This window comes from Glandiceps talaboti, chromosome 4, assembly GCF_964340395.1.
Source record: "Glandiceps talaboti chromosome 4, keGlaTala1.1, whole genome shotgun sequence".
NCBI classification, from domain to species: Eukaryota; Metazoa; Hemichordata; class Enteropneusta; family Spengelidae; genus Glandiceps; species Glandiceps talaboti.
In genome coordinates, this window is record NC_135552.1 from 14,451,133 (window position 1) to 14,474,693 (window position 23,561).

Genomic DNA, 23,561 nt, shown 5'->3' on the forward strand with positions numbered 1-23,561 from the left:
ATTGAAAGCATGGAAAGTGTATGGTACAGTGAAGAGTGGTGGCTCGCTAATAAAGTCTTAGTCGCGTTGCTAACGACAGCTTGTAGTACGATTTGAAGTATGCTATTAAGGCTGGTAGAGGAAGTGGTACGAGTACACGGTGTGGCTACACGAACAAACTACTTTATAAATTATATGAGTTCAAAGGCTACACAGGACACTCACACTACAACACGGGACGATGACTTCAAGCTGGGAGTATGGTCGATACAGCATAACGCCTATAACCTTGCTCTAGTTCCTGATTCCGCAGCAAGGTTAATGTCTGTAAGTCACGTCTAAAATCACATCAATGTATTTGGGGATTGGTTATCTTTTCAATTTTAAGCCAGGGTCTTTCTAGAATGAAGACGTGTGGGTGAAAGCTTCTGTAACTTCATCCGCCCGTCCATTGTTTGTTGTTGTACAAGTCCTCGACATTTACTCTGTGATCGGACAATACAACACGATATATCCCATTGAATACTGAAATTTGCAATTGACACTGGTTGGCAACCGTGCTCTTCTTGGAAACGTGACAGATTGTTTTGCCCTATATCGATCTGTGCATTAACATATCCGCGCCATAGCTATAGCTACAGTGAAAACATAACCAGACTGAATCAAATATGATGACATTCCGCATTAGGGTTGGCCTGTTTGACCAACATGTATAAGGCTTGCGCACTGTCTGTCTCGTGGTAGCAGTTTTATATTAATACAACGCTGAAATACAAAACTATTACATGTTAAAACTTAGTATGTCTTTTCACATGATGTATACTCTTACCGATAGATGGTATCTAAGTATAGCAAGTCTATCAACAGACGGTCTGCGAGTGCGTAGTTGCATGTCCTTGGCTACAGTCATGATAGTGTACAGTGTATGCTGTGATTTCAAACGTCTGTGGAAATCTCGTGATTTCCGCAGACGCACAGACACCAATCTGATTAAAATCCGATGTGGTGAAAGCGTCTAAATGCTTTATTTACCTCTATTTCCATCGTTTTGTGTCGTTTGATTTCGTACCGAGTGATCGCCGCCTTCCCCTTTTCACCACATCGGATTTTAATCAGATTGCACAGACACCAGTCGCAAACATTTATTATATATTTATAAATATTCATAATTCTCGTTACCTGAAATAGAATATTACTGCCTCGGCACATCATCAAAATAACGAACATTCGATTTCTTGGTCGACACATAACTTCACGCGCTTCACGTGCATAAAAACCTGTAACATGTGTAAATACTATAGGCGCTCGCAGGAATAAGTCCACATTCTTGTTCTATTAACCCTCTAGCATGCTGTAAAATGCTATTGCAGGTACCAAAAATATTGCTTTTGGTTTTAGCGGCCGATTATTTTTTTTACAATGTAACTGCGGAGGGGGGGGGGTGTTCGTTTTGGAAAATATCACTTGAAGTGCGGTTACGTTAATTTGGAGAAGTTTTCTGCTATAATGTCATATGTAATTTTTTTTATCACACAGCAAGAAGATAAATGCATTTGTCATTTTGGTGTACAGAGAAATAACACCAGAATAACTGTAATTTGTCAACTTTTTTTTTTTTTCTGTTTTACTTCCATATGCACATGTCAGATACGCTATTTCTTAAACGAGAGAATGTTGTTTTTATTACCAATTTAGTACTTGGCATACATTATTTATGAATGGACCGTAATATATTATAGCAAATATATTCAGTGGCCTACTTAGTCTAGAGGTATATCCACGAGGGTTGAATCTGAAGATCTCTTTACCCAACGAAATCTTCAGATTCGGCAAACCCAGTTGATCGCACCAAGACTATGACCCACTACATGTATATACAGTTGTATTCGATTCTGCATATTTGTGTCATGGTTGCATACTGCGGTGTCTAATACCACACACTGGTACATATACCATAGGTAGCGTTATTTGAAGATCACTTATGTATAAGTTTCTTCCTGACAAAATTTAAACAGACCCGACTTTGCTAGCAATATATATATATATATATATATATATATATATATATATATATATATATATATATATATATATATATATATATATATATATATAGTTTATTACCCGTATAAAAGAATTTTTCACAGCTCATACAATAAAAAGTAGACATGTCGACAAGGGTTGGTTATTAGGTAATGGGAGTCAGAAAAAATAGCATAATGAGTCGAGTCTAACCCCCACAGACACTGACATGTGGTTACTATTAAAGCAAGATAACTAGAGGGCAGTGTAAAGTAAATATAAAATACAAAATAAATAAATAAATAAATAAATAAATAAATAAATAAATAAATAAATACAAAATGTACAATTGTTGGATATACTTTTTAATGAGTGTATTTTTTAAGAGAATCCCAAAATGAAAATCTAGATGGTTATGATCTGATGCCAGATGGTAGACTGTTCCAAAATGCTTTATTGCAAACTCGCCTGTGTACGTATTTACCTTAGGTAGAATGAGTTATACCAACTGCACTTGACCGCCAGGTGTAATTTTCCTATAGTAGTCTCTGTGGTGTAATTAATCACCCATGGATTTATGCTAATTAAGGTGTTATATCAAGTGTATTGACACATGGTTTTTTCACAATACGTGTACATGTACATGTACATCCAATGGGTGCCCCGCCCTGTTGACAGTTGTGTGAATCACAATGATGTTTGGTTCGTTTCCAACTAACCCCCGCTATTCAATGATTGTTGTATACACATACACGTCTTATTTTGAAAGATACGAGACTTGTTGTGACTGAAAAACATGACGTATCTTTAACAGCCGATATGTATTGTACTGTACAGTTTTGAACAATGGTCTCAGAGGTTGATGACAGCAACACAGTCGCTTGTAAACTGTTATTCCTTTCCTAAATGGTTTTATTCTTGTCTATGACGGTCCTAATACAGAACAATGACGTTATTATAGGGATTGGCGATATTCTTACAAAATGGTGTTGTATTTATGACATCGCCACCGATTTTATAAGAATATCGCCAATCCCTATAATAACGTCATTGTTCTGTATTAGGACCGTCATAGACAAAAATAAAACCATTTAGGAAAGGAATAACAGTTTACAAGCGACTGTGGACAGCAACCCCATATAATCTGGAGCGATATTTTAGGAAGGGTGCGATACAACTCAATTACTGCTATCCCGCCTCGACAGTTGGTGCGCACGGTCGTAGTCTGTTTACTGGGCTGTCGATATGCATCGTTAGCTGGTCGTACCTCCTAGCCCTCGGAGAATACGGGGGTTTATAGGAAGTACGACTAGCTAACTCTGTATCTCGACAGCCTCTTAAACAGGCTAGTACTATGGTTGTGATATGATGATGATATCCCGACCTACCTCCGAATAAAGAAGCATGCAAAACATTTCTAAGAATTTTGTGCAAAACATTGTAAAGTATGCGACAACAATCAAAACACTTAAAACTTTAAATACCAAACTACAATGTAAGAGATTTCAATGTATATGTGCCATCATTTATGTTAGCGTTTCAAGTGGGTAGCTAGTTCAAAGTGGCACGTTTTTCATTGTCTTTATTCAACACAGTTATGTTTTTCTTGTATAATCCCGATACCGCCATCGTTGCTTTTCTAGTAATTATATATAACCTTTCGTGCACAAATTTATCCAAGGTCATCAAACGGTCCATCTCCAATCAAAATTTCTCCCACCATACGAAAAATGTCTGACTACTGCGAATATAGTCTGTAAGGTACGCCGTGACGGGACACCCTCACATACAGTATCGGCCAACTCCTACCACATCGTGAGAGGAGGCCGGTGAGGGCGAAACATCACGACGTATCTTAAAGTCTACTGCGAATACTGTCCTGAAAGCGCCGTGTACTCAGTTCAAGTAAGATACATGGCAGCCTGGGAGTATGTTATTTACATATTCAAGCAATACAATGAAATTACTTGTTTCAACTTTTTACCGCTCGACTTCCTTTCTTCACGTCGATTGGTTACCTAACCTATATACTATAGCAGGTGCGAGCAGCCGATCAAATTGATCAAATACAACAACAGGGCCAAACCATTGAGACCAAACTCTCTGACGTCAACCTCTGCAACTAATTTCAAAAGATTTGTAGGGTGTCTCATTATGCTTCAGGGAATGATGTTTTCGCTTTTTTGAGCGTGTTTTTCTCACTCGATGTGTAAGCTTATGTTGTTCAACATCGCATACCCAGATCGGTGTTGTCCACGTGACGATATCAACCTCCGACTTTGTGTCCGTTAAATGTTCTCCGATTTCGTCGTCGGTTGATACCAAGGACAGCAAGCATATCGATAGTTTATGTGATACCTCACAAATATTTACCACCTGTTTGTTGATATCGGAAACTTTGAATACAGACTCAGTGACCATCATTCTGGAGCCTCGTTGCTATTTGTGATGGACCAAACAACCTTTTTTAACGCAAATAGGCATTCAATCATTATGTAAGTCACTTTGTCAACAGTTCATTTAATGACAGCGTGTCTTAAGCTTTCTCGTTGTTTTTATTAGCGCTGATTTCTTGGTTCTACCATCGTACGTTATATACAGCCATTACAGGCCTGACTTTGAAAATGACGTCGAGTGAACATGCAGAAACCAGCAATTCAACATCGGGATTGTCATTAGAACAGGTATGCTAGTATTTGTTTATACAAATTCGCCACTCCTAGAACAATCCACACATTCTATATACACCATGTACTATATGGACGCCTCCAGATTAGAGAAAGAGAAATAGCAATGGGTTCCGGGAGTATGTCCGTCGTGCTGCTACGTTTGGTCATCATCATCAATTCTCAACCCTTCTTCGGGTACGTCGTTTGGTTTTACTCATGTACTTTTATCTAGTGTGAATTGTGTGTCAGATTGGCCAAAGGTCAAAGGTCAGTAGTAAAGTGTTCTTTTGACAATATGAAATTGGTTATTGCCAGTATTTCGTCTTATTAGTCAAACGTGCTTATCTGGGGGCCAACAAGTTTACTCGTCAATATTTGATGACATGCCCATCCACCATGAGGGAAGTATTACCTAACTCATTTGTAGATCTTGATTCATTACAAACTGAACCAACGTGACATCCCAACATGACGTCATGTCATGTCATGTCATGTCATGTCATGCCATGCCATGTCATGTCCTGTCATGTAGTTCATTCTTAAGTTCAATAAGTTCAATGTCATAATATCGCACTGATCACAGGTCATTTGTTGGGGGGGGGGGGGTATTTGTTTATAACCAACACATAACGATATTGAATTCTCAAATCATTTTCTTAAAACGATGAATTCTCCATTTCAGGCGAACTTTTTATTTTTTCAAGCAAGTTCTCTTGTATTAGCGATCTTCTACCGAACAGTACTACATCCCCATAGAGTAAGCAGAACGTCAAGACATGTAGTAGCTACTGTCATTGGTCTTTACATAGGATTTTACTGTTACTCATGGTAAGTCTGACGATTATATGATCTGAATCATTTGTCTTGATCCCCAATAATCAAGGTAATGGCTCAAATAATAAAGATATGTTGAAAACATGTGTACTCATATTTACAAGGCGCAAACTACTTTCTTAATTCCAAAGATATTTGAAAGATTTATAGTAAAAAAAGCAGTTTCTTAGAAGTCTAGCAAAGACTTGCATATAGTTCTACTCAGAGCTTTCCGAAAACATGTGATAACCATCACTCCAGAGCTTTGCCAATTAAACCTTCCAGCTCATAGATTATATATAGGTCAAGGTCGTGACATTGAATATCCATATTTTAACCAAAATATTCTATTCTGAACCAGCCTACAATTAACCGACAGATATTTTTGGATCAAAACGAAATTATTTGGAAGTGATTTGAACATTTCGAGCATTTGAAAAGCATTTCGAAAAAAATATCATCACTCCTGGAAACTTCTTTTTAAGATATAATGGTGAGATCAAGGTCACATTGGGGTCAAATAATTTTATCCTAGCATATATAAGAACTCATGTAGATGGATAATAGGTAATCAGTTTGGTTATAAGTACAACATATACTACTTTCTTTGAAATGTTAGATGGAAACATAGTCAAAAGAAATAGCAGTCGATATTTTATGCTAAAGGGTGAGAAGATGTCACCCGACAGATTGTGACTGAGTGTGTGCTATCCAACAATAACCAGCAAAGAACAAAGCTATATATAAGCGACACGTGTAGGCCCAGCCCAAAAACTGAACTTATCTGCAGGACTATTATTTAGGTACCATGTTATCACTGGTCTATAACATTGGATTTTTATCATGTTATCACAGGCCTGTAATATTGGGTTTGTGCCATGCTATTACAAATCTGTAACATTGGGGTTGTGTCATGCTATCACAGGGCTGTAACATTGGGTTTGTATCATGCTACCACAGGTCTGTAACATTTGGTTTGTACCATGCTATCATAGGGCTGTAACATTGGGTTGTGTCATGCTATCACAGGTCTGTAACACTGGGTTTGTAATTGTATCATGCTACCACAGGTTTGTAACATTGGGTTTGTGCCATGTTATCACAGGGCTGTAACATTGGGTTTGTGTCATGCTATCACAGGTCTGTAACATTAGGTTTGTCTCATGTTATCACAGATCTGTAACATTAGGTTTGTCTCATGTTATCACAGATCTGTAACATTGGGTTTGTCTCATGTTATCACAGATCTGTAACATTGGGTTTGTGTCATGCCATCCCAGGTCTGTTACATTGGGTTTGTGTCATGATATCATTACAGGTCGATGTTTCACCTTCTCCTTCAATCAACAATAGCTTATGTTCTCATGAAGATTCTCAACCCAAGAGTCATGCCTAAAATTGTGTTTGTATTTGCAATATTGTACTTATCAGTGGAACATGTACGTCAGCTTCTTAGAAGTTTTACCGCCGATTTGGATCACATAGGGTAAGGAACTACTTCACTGTTTTTACCACAGGGAGCTTAGGAACCGTGTTAAAAACAAACAAACACACACACACAGATATATATATATATATATATATATATATATATATATATATATATATATATATATATATATATATATATATATATATATATATATATATATATATATATATATATATATATATAATGATACACTAACAACATATGCATGAGTAAATGAAAATACCATTGTAAGCTTATGAATATTTAAAGTGTACATATGTAAATACGGGCCTGCATATATTAAATTGTACTAAGTTTGTCATTAATAAAATTCTAATGGATGAGTCACGTACAAACATAGCTATTACTATACACGTGATACAGGTCCGTATTCATGCGCTGTTTAAACTAATATTTTCATCTACTCACACACGTTTTGTTTGTATATGTTTATATTTATTTATTTATTTATTTATTTATTTATTTGTTTGTTTTTTCTTTACTTACACGCATTTTATTGTTTATTTGATTCTGTGTTTGTTTGTTTGTTTGTTTGTTTGTTTGTTTGTTTTGTTTGTTGTCAATACGGTTCCTGTGTATGTTAGTTATCATAAGAGAGTTTCGGCTACACGTTCAACGTGTACGCGAACGCGCAACTCACTCACGTTCACGTTCGCGTATCAGCTGTGACCTAATTTTGCTTCGGCTAGCCGTTTACGTATATCAATAACAGATTACATGGTTAGCCTAAATATTACATTAATGTTTTGGTTATATGACATAAATAGCGCAATGACAATAACCGTATGACTCGACATTATGACAAGACAAATAATTAAGCAGATATATTTACGTGAATAATCTCGTATGTTCACAATAAAATCACCCTGTAGTATCTTGAAGATTGCAGCGACAGTCATCATCGTACATCGTGATTTATGTGCGAAATCAGTTACATGAAGGCAGCCACAGATTCAAGGCTGCATTTTAAATATTTTATCAAGGAAAACAAAATTGCTGAGGTGTATTATGTTGTGAAGGGTCAACCTTGCTAAAAGCATCAACATTTTTGATAATATTAGTGATTATTTTACAAAAAAATTTTAAAAGAAATTTCACGTTGTTTACTTACGTGTAAACAGCCGTCGCCACGTTCGTAACGCCCGCGAAACTTGTCAGTACGCAGAGAAGTAGGTCAAAATTGCGACGTAGTAGCACAAAATCTCCTACGTCACACGTGCGCGTACACGTTGAACGTGTAGCCGAAACTCTCATGTGGCGTCCACTAGCTTTGTTATGTTAGAGACGGTGTCACATAGCAGTAAACAGTGTAACCGTGGAAATGTCAACTGATTAGTTTGTACTCTGTGATTAAGCATCACTACTCGGGAGGGGGTCTCCACACAGCTCAATCCTCAAACTTCTTCACTTGCCGATCTCTAAATCGTTCAGTTCATAAAACATTACTAGATATCATATGTTACTTTTTTTCCATACCAGTCCTATGATGGTAATCACTCAGAGAATTACAAGTCTGGCGTTTGGCATACACGACGGTAGGTGGCGTTTTACCTTGTTTATAAACCAATTATAGGCCTACATGTTTCATGTTTAAAGACAAGATTTACCTTCTGTAAGGGAAGGTTTTGTTATTATATATATATATATTTATATATATATATATATATATATATATATATATATATATATATATATATATATATATATATATATATATATATATATATATATATATATAAATGAAAGAAGACGAGTCTGATATTACTTTGGGATTTACACTACGGACCGTTTCACTAGAAGGATCGTCGGGTGTAATATATATATATATATATATATATATATATATATATATATATATATATATATATATATATATATATATATATATATATATATATATATATATATATATATATATATACTAGTATATATATATATATATATATATACATGTATATATACATGTATATATATATATATATATATATATATATATATATATATGTATATGTGTGTGTGTGTGTGTGTGTGTGTGTGTATACGGTGTGTCTGTGTCTGTGTCTGGGTACATATGTCTGTGTCTGTGGCTGTGGCTGTGGCTGTGTCTGTGGCTGTACCATCATTTTCTCTAAAATGGCTGGTCCAATTAAACTTTATACATATCCTCCCGGTGGCAATCCTATGAATAGTAATGAGACATTTGCATAAATAAAAGATTTCGGTATTAATTAGCATAATTTACATATGTCTTTTCACTTCAAACATCAAACGGTCTGAAAACAATTTATTGAAAAATCTGAAATAGCACACATTATTTAATGATGAATGTGCATAATTAATGAATTTATTACACATCTAAAACCTGGAATGCTGCCATCATCGATCGCTTGTGGTAAGTACTGAGGCAATTTCAAATGTAATGACACACGAGGGCTGTTAATTTACTTACATGTACAATATCAAATGAATAGGATCACAGCAATTGTTTTGAAATCAACTGTCAATTTAAAGTCGTTTGAACGCCAAAATGGGCTGACATCATATATACTACAATGGGGTTTGTTGTTGTACTGTACATAACTCACGGGGTATTCACTTTTCCCAATGTACAGGTTTCTGTGTGGACAATTCAAAACTTAACCCAAAACAACGAGAACTAGCAGTAAGGTACGTATCAGAATTGTATCACGTGGTATGTTCACATATTTCAACCAGGCAATATCAGTATTTTGGGGATACAAATTATGATATTGGTCTACTGTGGAGGGTGGTACTGGGTTTTCCTTAATGTGAATTTTTTTCTTTCTTTCCTGTCTGCGATAGGCGATTTCCAACCATTATAGAATATTACAGCTATATATTCCACTTCCAAGCTCTAGCAGTTGGTCCGTTTTGTTTTTATAATCATTACATCAAATTCGTCGAAGGTGAATACTTAGTAGCCACAAGGACGATCGGTGATAATGGTAAAGAAGTGGTCGTCTATAATGACCCACCTGTAGCGGTAGGTTTAATATACAGCCCGTTTCATGTTACTGTTCACTGCCTTTGTTTGGTACAACCAAGTAGAAATCAATAAGAAAAGGGTGCATGCTATACTAAACTTTAAGATAACAAGATCGGAATGTCTTGCTACATTGTATCGAAATGACATAATCATTTGAACGTACTGTACTAGACGCAGACATGCGGGCGCCATGGTGTCTGCTTGGTGGCACATTAATTAAATTCATTTAAAGTAAACAAAATGTTGCAAGAAAATGTATTCATTCAGTTTTACTATCTTAAAATGTCACATTATAGTTTCTAATTGATTTCTGAGTGGTTGTATCAAACAGGGTCAGTGAACAGTGATATGAAATGTGTTGTAATTTAATGTGGTGATTGTTGGATCTAAACGTTTGTTAACTGTCAACTAAAACTTTCTGAAATTGTTTCAAACGAGTGTCGTAAATGGCACCATTCGGAATACGCATCAGAGTAAAATGTGCTACTGCAATCGGCGCATACAATCTTGCACTTTGCCAAGTTGTACAAAATCTCGTATACTACCTAGTACAGTTGTCAACTGACAAAATCTCATAACTAGTGAAGGCAAGTTGTTTTCTATTGCTCGATTCCCCGAGGCATCAGAACTGAGAACACAGTTAATCATAACGGTTTACCTGTACATTGTACCAAGTAACTTGTTCTTTTACACTGTGTTGGTGTCATTTCTGATTGTATACTCAACTTATCTTTCCAGGCTACTGTCTTCAGAAAGCTGCTTACTGGTTGTATCATTGGAGTTATCGTTTTTTATTCTTCATTGTACTATCCTATTATAGGAAACGTCAGTAAGTATCTTTCTATTCCGTTGCGTACGTAGACAGCAGGGTGAAATGGCAACAGTAAAAAGTCGAGTGTGGTATAGGAACACGTTGTATTTTGTATTTCTGTCCATAATTATATGAGTAGTAATTTGCAATGTTTTGTCAGTCATTCCTTTCTCAGTCGTCAATGAAAGTCTGAAATCGACAGACAGAGATGGAGCCGTATCTGTAGGTCCCTAAAATACACAGAGAGATGGATGTGTGTGTGTGTGTGTGTGTGTGTGTGTGTGTGCGTGCATGCATGCATGCGTGCGTGCGTGCGTACGTGCGTGCGTGCGTGCGTGCTTTGTAAATCAGTCTGGTGTCGTTAATAGAGAACTTCTTTGTATCGTAGGTGAAGAAATCAAAGCCTCTTCGATTTTTTATCGAATACTGTATCTGGAGATATCTATAAAGACTATGCAATTCAAATACATATTTGCCTGGACCATCGGTAGGTAATAAACGTTTCACGTCCTATGGTGAACTTTCAGTTCTCAACGCATATTGCGACTACTTGGAGACAAATGTGGTTAAACTGTGTGATTACTCATGTATACAGACACACAAGTTAATTGAATGAGTGTTACTGTACACACAACTCAGTTCACGTACTTAAAATAACACGTTGCGATAACCCAACAACAATATACGTGTTGTCAACTTTTCGAAACTTGTGAAATCGACGTTCAGTACTTACGTGAGATGGACTAATTGGCTAGAAGTATGACAGGCCACGTGTTGCAATATTCAATAAAACATATCATGCATAAAATCACATTTGTATTCGAAAAACTAATGATTTCATTCGTTAATTTACATATTTGTATTCGCAAAATCGTTATTTTTATGCTAAAAATCAATGTTTGTATTCGTAAATTTCATGTTACTATTTCTCAATGTCTATTCATGTGCTAATACATGTATTTTTATGTTCGTCAAAAACATTGGTATTCGTTATTCGCTACGATCCTGTTTCTGTTGTACGCGAGAGCACATTTGCATGGGGTACGCATGCGTATTGCTATTCAAGTGAAATGTACATATATATATATACGTGTGTGTGTGTGTTTGTAAAACTTCAATATTGAAAATGTTATTTTATACAGTTTGATTAAATGTACAAGAACAAATATTTATACTTTTTTATTTCATTTGCTGTCTGAAACATTGGGTTGCGTATCCTTCCTAGTCAAGGTATACATTTTAATGTAGTCGATATACATTACAAAAATGTTCCTCGAGTTTTGTTTGTTTGTTTGTTTAACATATCTGTATCATCTATTTTAATACAGCTGATGCAATTTGCAATTCATCCGGGTTAGGATTCAATGGTTATAATGAACACGGTGAGCCAAAATGGGATCTAGTAACGAATGTCCGTATAATCCCATTTCTGGTAAATATGCACTTTATTATTTACATGTTACCAATTTCATGCCACACACAATTTATTCTATAAAATTATAACTAAGATTTGTTCCATTTTTCGATGTCTTGCGTTTAATATTGTATCATGTAATACATGACTTACGTGCATACATACATACATACATACATACATACATACATACATACATACATACATACATACATACATACATACATACATACATACATACAGAGAGACAGACAGACAGACAGACAGACAGACAGACAGACAGACAGACAGACATAAGTAATACATACATTAATGTATTAATGTAGCTTTCTTTTAACCAACTCTTTGCATGGAGGGTGGTACTAACTTTTCCTTGGTGTGAATTTTTTTTCTTACTTTCCTGTCTGCGATAGGCGATTCCCGACTATTATAGAGTATTACATCTATATCTTCCACTTCCAAGCCCCAAGAGAAACGGAGTTCCGTACAGTTATCACCTTTAATGATTTTGGTGATCATGTTGTTTTTTTCAGTTGGCAACTAATTTAAAGGAAGTTGTTGATAGTTGGCACATTCCAGCGGCTCATTGGTTGCAATATGTATGTCACGATCGTGTACCTCGCTACAAGAATGCGTTGACGTATTCATTGTCTTGTATATGGCACGGATTTCACCCTGGATATCTCTGGACAGTGGCAAACGCTTTCTTCGTTGTCATGGCTTCAAAAAAGGTATACCAATGAAAGTAAACAAACTGATCAAACATATCGACAATATTCTTAGAAATTCAACTACATTAGTTTACCGACTGGACTGGTGGGCTCGTGTGTGTATATGTGTGTGTGTGTGTGTGTGTGTGTGTGTGTGTGTGTGTGTGCGCACGCAGTACAGTACAGTACAGTACAGTACAGTACAGTACAGTACAGTACAACACAATACAATGCAAATGCAATACGTCGTTTTAGGAGTCCGGGCGAGGGGTTACAAACTCACCGATGTGTGTTCTGTAATACAGATTCAATTGAAGACGAATCCCACGTTTTATTTCACTGTTCACCCGATCGTGACTTACGAATGCACTTCTATAATATCTTACTTGATTCATGTCTAAATTTTGCAAACTTTAATGAGTCAGACAAATGGAACTTTATAATGACCAATTAGTCTAGAGTAACTAGTAAGTTTATTTCAACAAGTATACACCAGAAGGTGTTATCATTTATACATTTCATCATAGTAACTGTTACTTTTCTTTATTTGTTATGATTGTGCTCTTTCCATTTGTTATGTTTCTTTAGATTAGTTATTTATCTTCATAGTGAGAAATAAACCTGATGGGCTGGGTGATGTATTAACTTTCTGTTCTTTTTATTGGTAATTTGTAAATGTGTATTCACATGTCACTATCATAAACAATACCTACTACTATCCTCCTTACAGGTTCGCCAAAATATTCGACCATATTTCACTGAAAACTATCACATGAAGTTGTTCTATGATGTAATAACTTGGTTGTCCAATTCCCTTGCTCTGCAGTATATATTCATACCATTCATGCTTCTAGTCAACAATTCCATCATTGAGTTTTACAGGTATGTAATAATAGTAATGATCTAGTCAACGATTCCGTCATTGAGTTTTACAGGTATGTAATAATAGTAATGATCTAGTCAACGATTCCGGAAGCCAAAGTTGACAAAAATATCTGTATTTCCTGGATCGGCTTTCCGCTTTGAAACAGACAGGTCAAAAAAACAAAAATAAGACTGAATATTCATTGCAATTTTGTTTTTAAAAATTGTGATTATTCAAAATTACTTGTATGGAGGTCAAGAATAGCACGACATATCGTAAGACGTGTCAATATTTGTAAGTAATACCTCTACTAGTAAATGGCTGTTTTTACAAGATGCTCTCAAATTTTGGCAATGCAACCGAATCCCGAGGTTTTGGTTTTTCATATATTTTAATGAGCTAAAGTTTCAAGTAACAAAAACAAGAACATTTAGAACTAGTTTGTATAACGTAAGGTGCAGATAAGATGGTGTATTTGCTGACAGAAATTGCACTAGTCTGTCAAGACATCTTATTTATCTCTGAATTTTTTTTTTAAATATTCATATTGGTGTATTTTCTCTTTTGTTATCTGCAGTTCCGTTTATTTCTGTGGTCATTTTATTATACTTGCAATGATTCTTATACTGCCAGCTTCGACGTCGTCTTCTAAGAAGGCACACAACAGTAAGAGTACAATGACGTCACCAGCCAATGGTACTACTAGTTCGGACACAAATAATTACACTGACGATACTTTGTACAAAGTCAAGGGAGATTGATTCGTCAGTCACGTGTCAGTCACGTGTACAAATCAAACAATGTTTTATCAACATTTCTCACTTTTACATGTGTACACCGTTCTATATCTGATAACAAATAATCACATAAATGGTAGTCTGCTACAGTTTTTGTCATCGAATAACTCGGCTGTAGAAATTTGTATATAAAATTTGGATTCGAACTAAAAGTAATTGATATATTGACCGTGTACATGTAGTTGGGGAAGTGGCACAAATTAGGTTGGGCGAGTTTTTTGGGGAGGAGGGGGGCAGTGGAGAGTCACTATTTTTCATGCACGTGTTTTTAGAGAGTCACTTTATTTTTATCACTAATATTTCAATGACAGAGCTAGAGGAGCGGTCATTAGTTTGTATGCAAGATCTTTGGGAGGGTCAGTCTCTCTCCGCACTGAACTTCTGCAAAACTCCGGACCCCACCCCATTCACCCCACCCCTGCAATTTGTGTCCAGTCCCCTTAAAGCCAACTGGATCCCAAGTACAACGTTACCACTCACAAATAAGTTTACAAGTTGTTTTCATCGATCCACACCGCGCCATGTTTGTGATCCTTGTAACATCAAGCTAGTTTAGGTCACGCTAGTTTAGGTATCGGATTAGGTTTAGATATCAGATTAGGTTTCGCTATCGGATTAGATTTAAATATCTGATAATTTAGATATCGGATTAGATTTAGGTATCGGGTTACACTCTTCCATTCCATCTCTCGGAATCCGAGCAATAATTGAAACAACTATGCATTTTTAAATTCATTTGTATTGTGTTAATGCCCCACAGCTTTCATGAAATGTACATTATAAAAAAGACATTTCACACGAGTACAATATTATGTTTTGACAAGTGATTTATTTAGACCTTTTTAAATAAAAAAATATAAGATTAATGAAGTTATAGTTTCTGAATAATAACTGTTTATATATTATATATATATATATATATATATATATATATATATATAGTATATATATAGTATATATATAGTATATATATATATAATATAACTTGGTGAGTGTCAATCTGATATATATATATATATATATACATATATATATATATATATATATATATATATATATATATATATATATATACATATATATATATATATATATATATATATATATATATATATATATATATATATATATATATATATATATATATATATATATATATATATATATATGGATTTCCTGAACATTGTTTGATACACAGGCAACTTCCAACATGTAAATATTAGGTGGCAGCAATCGGAGTCATCTCACTCTCCGACGTCTATGAGTCGACGCCCTCACGGGAATCTGTTCTCCGGGGTCTCATGCACGATTACCCCTAACTTTAAATTGGCACGAGCTGAGTTTATAAGTTTTTTACTCAAGTGAAAAATACTTAAACAAAACCACATTCCAGTGTATTGTTAATGTCAATACAAGTCTTCTATAACATTGCGATTGTCTTCTGGCATTGTTAGAACAGTCGATTGCGTTGTAGGGATTTCCTGTACATTTTTTGATACGTATGATAAATTACGTCATCGGATTCATTGATGAGTTATATCTGAGTTCAGTCAATTGCAAGTGTGCTTCAGTAAGTACAGTACTACGAGTACCTTTTAAATATGCAGAAAAACCTACGGCCAAATGCGTATAAACTCAGTTTGTGCCCCTTTAACATGTGCTTGTAAATGTTTGCTGTGCGAGAGAAATGAAACGGGCGCCCTCGACGGCTATTCTCTTGTCATGAACAGTGCACAAGACTAAATCTAACAACGTAAGCGACGTCCTTTTGCGCAATGCATCTTGGAACCGGAAAATCGACCATCCCAACATTGTTGATGACGCGCTATCGTTTCGTTCTCCAAAAAAATTAGTAATGTAACATTTAGCATTCTAAGTAAGTAGTTTATCATTACTTTATTTAATTAAAAACACTGAAAAGGTGCATAGTTGAATAGTAACTCTGTCAGCCATCAAAACACAACTGGATGTTCTCAACAAGACAAAATGTATAACTCTTAGTCTTACAGGTTGTATAAACAGACGAAAATGGACTAGGATAGTTTCCATACTATGAACAAAAGTTGTTAACAATGAAAAAAACGTGATTAAAGAAAAATGTAATAATTACTGTCCAGGACACATGTTGGCTGCACTGGGTACTGACACAACTGAGTGATACAATTGCTGACGACGTAGTCTCATTCCAATATTTTGTGCTTGTACCATCCATGAATTGACTCTTCGGTCACAAGTGACTGTAACTAGCCCCGTACAAGTGTTCCTATCCCCCCCCCCCATCTTCTTCTCGGGTCCTTCCCTGTCGTACATTTTCCACGATTTCTTAGAATATTTTTTATGCAAATCAGGGACCCATTATTTAGTAAAGATGCACGCCTATGAATAATGATTGTTTGGACGTTGGGGAACTGGTTGGTAGTAGTCCGCCCTGTGTTGAACCACTGGTTGATAGTAATCAGCCCTGTGTTGAACCACTGGTTGGTAGTTATCAGCCCTATTATGTGAAGAACCACTGGTTGGTAGTAGTCCACCCTATGTTGAACCACTAGTAATAGACAGTCATATTTGGAGCCATTGGTTGGAGGTAGTGAATGTCGTTTAGAACAACTGGTTGCTAGTAGTCAGCACGGGTCAGAACTACTGGTGTACAGTAGTTAGTATGGAGTGTTTTCGACCATTGGTTGGCGCACTCGACTCGCTGTACCGTTGAACCACGGGTGTAGAAGTTGGTCATACCAGCAGTTGTATGCACGCTGCTTAATCACGCGAGCCGAACGAACAAAGCTGCTTCGTCTAAGCAATGGTCGTAAGGCCCACGCTATCTAACAGCATATCATCATTACAATACCATCCCCAGATAACTGTGAGTCTTTAATTTGCATCATGCAATTGTTAGTGACGTCAAGGATGTATATCATCCCTCCATAGTTGAATACACAATACAAACATATAAGGTCACACTGACGCAGTTGGCCAATCCGCGTTGTGCGACTTCTGGCCATGATATTATCAGAGGTGTACAAAATCATGAAAATGACTGTTTGAACTTGGTGAATGCGTCATGTGACTTGTACATACTGAGAAGTTGAATTCGTACCAATAGAAGACTAAGTTACATTTAGGGAGCCTTCAGTAATTACAGGGGTGGTTGGGGCGCCGGATTTTACAAATTGGTTCTTGGGGAGGACCACATTTTAGAACATGGAATTAGGAGAGGGTCAATTACTATGATTAGTTGTATTATCTCATTTCCTTTTTGGGGGGATTTTGGCATCCCATCGCTATCATATCCCACTGCTACTACAACATCCCACCGCTGCCACCGCTGTACCATACTATGATAACGTATCGGTTAAATCGCTAGCTGACAACCATGCAGTGAATCAAATGTTAGTTGTGGTGGCGTGAGTCTCACATAAGAGAGATGAACTGAGCGTGGTAAGACATTTTGGATATTGTGACTGAGTAGAGATGTTTTGCCTCGGTCCATGTAATAAATAAATGTCGGTAGTGTGTCCATCTAGTCTTTGGGAGTTCTGATCTTCAGCTCTTAATGCAGTGCCTTCACACAAATTCACTATGGTGGCAGTAGTGGAAAACAACCGATGCCTTTACTGTAAAATTATCAATGTGATGGCATCGGTGGGTTGTAGTCCTCAATACCATTGACTTGGAGACTCATGACTTATTTCACATAAGACGGCATGTGTTTGAAATATTTGAGTGAAGGGAGTCATATTTTATTCATCAGACATGGCTTGGCTTCCCCCCCCCCCTCTGACCTCCCTGTAATTATTCAAGTCTTACTCTTTTCGTTAATTTTTCCTGTGATGTACTCCCACACTGCCACTAGTAACATTGCAGCAACAGCTCAAAAGCAGCTCATCTCATCTCTCCCAAATCCTATATTCACCCCACCCTATCCCTATCTCAACCCCCTCCACACACACACACACACACACACACACAAATATATATATAGACACACAGAGACAAACAGACAGACAGACACACAGAGAGACACAGAGACAGACAGACAGACAGACAGACAGACAGACAGACAGACAGACACACAGACACACACACACACACAGACAGACAGACACACACACACACACACACACACAGACACACACACTGCCTTCCGATGGTCACACAAAGGAAATAATAAATGCCCATGTACGACTCAAACCTGTCAACTCTTTTTAGTATTTCCTACCTTATTATTTTCATTTCACACTATCCCTATACAGCATTTCTGTGTTTGTAAATTTCTCATGCAAACAATGAGGTAACCATTAATATATATATATATATATATATATATATATATATATATATATATATATATATATATATATATATATATATATATATATACACCAAGTTTCATTTGAACATATAGAAACACTTTGCTGTTTGTGTGTGTGTGTGTGAGTGTGTGTGTGTGTGTGTGTGTGTGTGTGTGTGTGTGTACATCACTACTAAAAGCATTGAATTAAACATATCAGTTCACAAGTCACGTCATAGATTTTATAAATGTTAGGATTAAAACTGAATAATGTTGATTAGTAGTAAGATTAACAAACAAACAAACAAACAAACAAACAAACATTGAACTTGAAAGTTGACATCCTAACCTTAGAAATGACGGAACGATGATATGTGTGAAACTCACAGAACGGTCAGCATGGAATGGTGCTTATTTATGACGACTCAGCTAGCTTGCTTTACGGAAACAGACAGTCAGTGGCATACACTGGGAGACAGGTGTTTTTATTATACTGTGGTTCTCCGTTTGTCAACTTTGCAACTGAATAGCTATGAATGCGTACAAACTGAAATGACTTCACTACTATACGGGGATTTCCTGCTCAAAACAAAACAAAGGATGACACGAATCCGTCCAATTCATGTTATTGTGTTCCAACAAAGACACGCCATTTTAAGTGATGCTGCTTACTTCTGTATACATGTATGCACATTTTTCCACCTGCCCCGACAGACAAATGCCAATTACATATGTTCGACAAGACTGTCGGTTAGACATTATAAAATACGACACACGATCTTAATACGTTTTTGAATGAAAAGGAAATGCAGTCTTTAAAATTCATAAGGAAACGTGGTCTTTAAAATTCATAATGCTGAAGTCTATCTAAATTAGTTTATGATTTGATGTATTGCTACTAACTCTAGTTCAGATGTTGTCTCGTTAAAAAAAAAAGTAATTTGGATATTTCCCGTACACTGATCATGCAACCTTGAATTTAAACGTTCCTTCTGTTATCACGATGAAATGTGTTGTTTCGTTTAGTCGTGGGTCGTGGTGGTAAGAGTTGCTTGTGGAGGGCGAAATCAGTAAAATAAACCAACTTTACCGCATATTACTCGCTTTATTTACACTAAAACGGGGCAATGTCAAAATGTCAAGTCAGCCAATCTATCATCAATGACAGATTCAGCTTGGCATACTAACCTTAATTACATTGTATATACAGAGAGGTTTTTTTCAACATTCAATTTGGAATAAATGTTACTAAATTAATAAGTCATCCCCACTGTATAATTAGGGACCCAGTAGGATAGAAGTTGCCATGTGAATGCTTCAATCCTATGCTGCCACCACAGACAAGTGACTTGGCGGTGCTGCAATGGATTGTATGCTCCTCCGGGAGTTGAGGAAGTAACATGGACCATTGTGTTATTATAGGTCCGTACCATTGGTAATTCTAATAAAGCTATGTGAGCAGTGCGGGAAAGTGCTATCATAAAAAAAAACTAAAATTGATTTATATAGTCGGTCATCTGTTAGTACTAGACTATGCTTGTCAGTGAACAGATTGAATAGGGCAGGATTATCAAAAGCGACGTCCATGCAATTCGACAGTTGTATCATCTTATAGACGAATAGATGAACAAATCAGCTTCTAAGTTTGCTATTCAAACAACGGTTTGACTTGGTCACCTATAAACACCAGATTGGCATTGACTTCTGTTCAACTGTGCAATTCACGAAATGAAGTACCTAGTCCAGTATAACAAACGCATGGCGAAATATAGGAATTGCAATTTTTGCAATTTTCTTGTCTTGAAATTTTCTTCTCTCTGTCTCTGTCTCTCTCTCTCTCTCTCTCTCTCTGTCTCGCTCTGTCTGTCTGTCTGTCTGTCTGCCCCTCTCTCCCTCTCTCTGTCTCTGTCTCTCTCTCTCTGTCTCTGTCTCTGTCTGTGTGTGTGTCTCTCTGTCTCTGTCTCTGACTCTCTGTTTCTGTCTCTCTCCGCCTCTCTCGCTGTCTCTGTCTAGTCTCTCTTTCTCTGTCTCTCTCGCTCTGTATCTCTCTCTCTCTCTCTCTCTCTCTCTCTCTCTCTCTCTCTCTCTCTCTCTCTCTCTCTCTCTCTCTCTCTCTCTCTCTCTCTCTCTCTCTCTCATCACCCTCTCTCTCATATCACCTTCCCTACTAAAAGCATAATAGGTATTTACTTTCTTTCACAAATCTTGAACAATTTTTTTGTTGTTAGAAAACGAAATCGAGCTTTGGATATGCAGTTGTTTTATATCTTGACGGATCATTCGTTCTGCACCGAGACCAACCAAAACTTTGTTGCGTGGAAACAGCGCCAGGCGACGTATGTTGGTTCGGTTCAGGGCATGTATCCCCAGTAAACAATTACTGTATACAGTACGTATATCGAAGAAGTGTGCAGTTCTAGCACATGTAACTTTAATATCTTCAAATTATTTTGAAGTGAATTATTGATATACAGTTATCATGACATCATTATCTGTCTGCCTTCTTACTTAATATGACCCTCACTTGTACCTGTCTGGTATCAACAAATATAGTTTAAAATTCAGATCTTTGCCACATCATGAATATTCTACATGATACAAAATCAGCAAGACTCATCGTTGGTAAATATGTCTAATATCATTAAAATCGTGATTAAATACTAAATACGTTCACATATCAATCCGTGTGAACGATCATGGAATAATTTTTCGTATAGCGTTGTGGTAATTGGGTTACATAATATTGATGTGTGTTTCTAGATATTCCATTGTCACTCCTTGCCCGTGTATGGTAGAATTTCAAGATCACCCCCCCCCCCCTACCCATGTGTGTTGGACTTTGAGAGACGGTCATCTGTGCTGTAGGTGTTGATGGAGGCATTTACGGGCATTATTTCAGTGGTGGACTAGATTTGGTGATGTGAAAGTGTGTGAGGGGGAAAATGTAGTTGCGCAGGTAATAATGAATTCCATAAAGGAGTAAAACAATATTCAAGAAACATATCAAAGTAATCCGAACAGGGGTGAGGTGACAGCTGAGAAGTTTACACTAAATCACTTTTATTTTTTGCGTAGATCAAGATTTTCGTAATAAGGTGACAGGAAATCGACGATGCAGTTAGCATTTGGTAAGGATGGCCTACCTGGTACTAAAGTAAATAGCATTAAATGGGGGGCTGGGGGGCTGGGGGAGGGGGAAGAAACCCTAACGTTTTTCTTAACTTTCATGGTAATGTGAATGGATTTGATAAATAAGTTGACGAATATGTCATTGTAGTTTGTTTTTTTTAAGTTGCCAAAGAAATGAGAATTAGGTATTTATTTTAGATATTCAATTCAAAAAACACCTTTACTATGTTTTTTCTACTTGAAAAAAAACATTTTGTGAAATAACAGATGCGAAGTCCTTGTTTGTAGCTTAAAAAAACTCAAAAACATTTTTTCTTAAAGTGTAAAAATGATTATATTGTACGTACAATAACACACTTTTTGCAGCTTTTTGCAATTTATTGAGTTGCGAACACATAATTCGTATATGTTCAACTTCTTTCTCGTTATTTTTTCCAAGTAGAAAATTTAGTAAGTTGTTTTTTTAAATTAAAAATTAAAAATACAAAATAAATACAAAATTCTCACTCATTTGGCAACTTTTACAGACATTATGCCTATACTGGTATATTCAATTATTTAATTAGAATCTTTTTAAATAAATGGTCATTAAGAAAACGTTTTTTTTTTTAATTGATGAAAATATTATAATATACTGTCGTGAGCGAATATTCGCCAAATGACTCGATGGTACCAACGTTACAAGTATTGTAGTATCAATAGGTTTGTTCACACCGTCGTAATCGTTAAACGAAGTGCTAGTATGCCAAAAGCCTCCTTTACTAGTCACGGACAGTTGCAAAATGTGGACCTTATATAAATATTCTATAATTCAATTATATCTAGTGGTTAACAGTAAAATATAATCTATGACAAATTTAAAGAAGTACGTTCTCATGTCTTACCTGACAAGATTGGCAAATCTTCCCACGCACGTACACCTCCAAGCGTCTTTAACATTTTGAACTAAGTTGACACTGCACATGCCTTAGGTGACACCGATGATCCACAAGCTGATATAGCGTATTAAATAATATTAGACTATCACGTGACTGAATCAGAAATCATGTTCATAATAATAATGATAATAATTAAATGGTCGTTTATCATTCTTCAATTGATATTCTTCAATTTCATCCTATGTCGCCAGAATAGAGACACGGTAAACGGTGCATCCTCTGTCGCCATTGGTGAACCGAGACACGGCAATGACTTCACATCTAACGATGATTACCAACGTCACCGAGTCGCCTTCCATATAGTCAGTGTCAATAGAAAGGTGAAACCAATCGGTATTAAAACGAAATCAAGGAAATTAAACGGATAAAAAGACCAATTCCAGGTTTTCCATAGATAATATCCAATTCGAATTGGTATGTCCGGAAACTAGCACAAGAATCGTCGTGACATGTGTATGTAATAAAAGTGAATAATATTGGCCATTGTAAATGCTCAGCATTACAGGAAATTCCTTCAGGTAAAACAGTTGATTGGTTCAAAGGATGGGACAAAGGGTGAGACATGGTGACAATAAGATGCTTTATAGATAGATAGATAGATAGACAGACAGACAGACAGACAGA

The 23,561-nt window shown here is 36.3% G+C and overlaps 1 protein-coding gene across 1 annotated transcript; it reads left to right on the forward strand.

Moving 5' to 3' along the window:
* Positions 1 to 186: 186 nt before the first annotated feature.
* LOC144434001 (membrane-bound glycerophospholipid O-acyltransferase 2-like) lies at positions 187 to 15,411 on the forward strand. The gene is made up of 13 exons (XM_078122437.1): positions 187 to 306; positions 4,564 to 4,685; positions 5,353 to 5,498; positions 6,802 to 6,969; positions 8,455 to 8,510; positions 9,588 to 9,642; positions 9,799 to 9,979; positions 10,721 to 10,811; positions 11,182 to 11,280; positions 12,122 to 12,225; positions 12,741 to 12,938; positions 13,648 to 13,799; positions 14,360 to 15,411. The coding sequence occupies exons 2-13, from the start codon at positions 4,626 to 4,628 to the stop codon at positions 14,541 to 14,543; spliced, it is 1,494 nt and encodes a 497-aa protein (XP_077978563.1). The 5' UTR covers positions 187 to 306; positions 4,564 to 4,625; the 3' UTR covers positions 14,544 to 15,411.
* Positions 15,412 to 23,561: the final 8,150 nt, after the last annotated feature.

What these genes read in the sequence shown, in the direction of transcription:
- LOC144434001 (XM_078122437.1), top strand. Translation starts at nt 4,626, where the DNA reads ATGACGTCGAGTGAACATGCAGAAACCAGCAATTCAACATCGGGATTG. An exon ending in CAACGAGAACTAGCAGTAAG is followed by an intron (nt 9,643 to 9,798) that starts GTACGTATCAGA and finishes TGTCTGCGATAG; the next exon opens with GCGATTTCCAACCATTATAG. An exon ending in CATATTTGCCTGGACCATCG is followed by an intron (nt 11,281 to 12,121) that starts GTAGGTAATAAA and finishes ATTTTAATACAG; the next exon opens with CTGATGCAATTTGCAATTCA.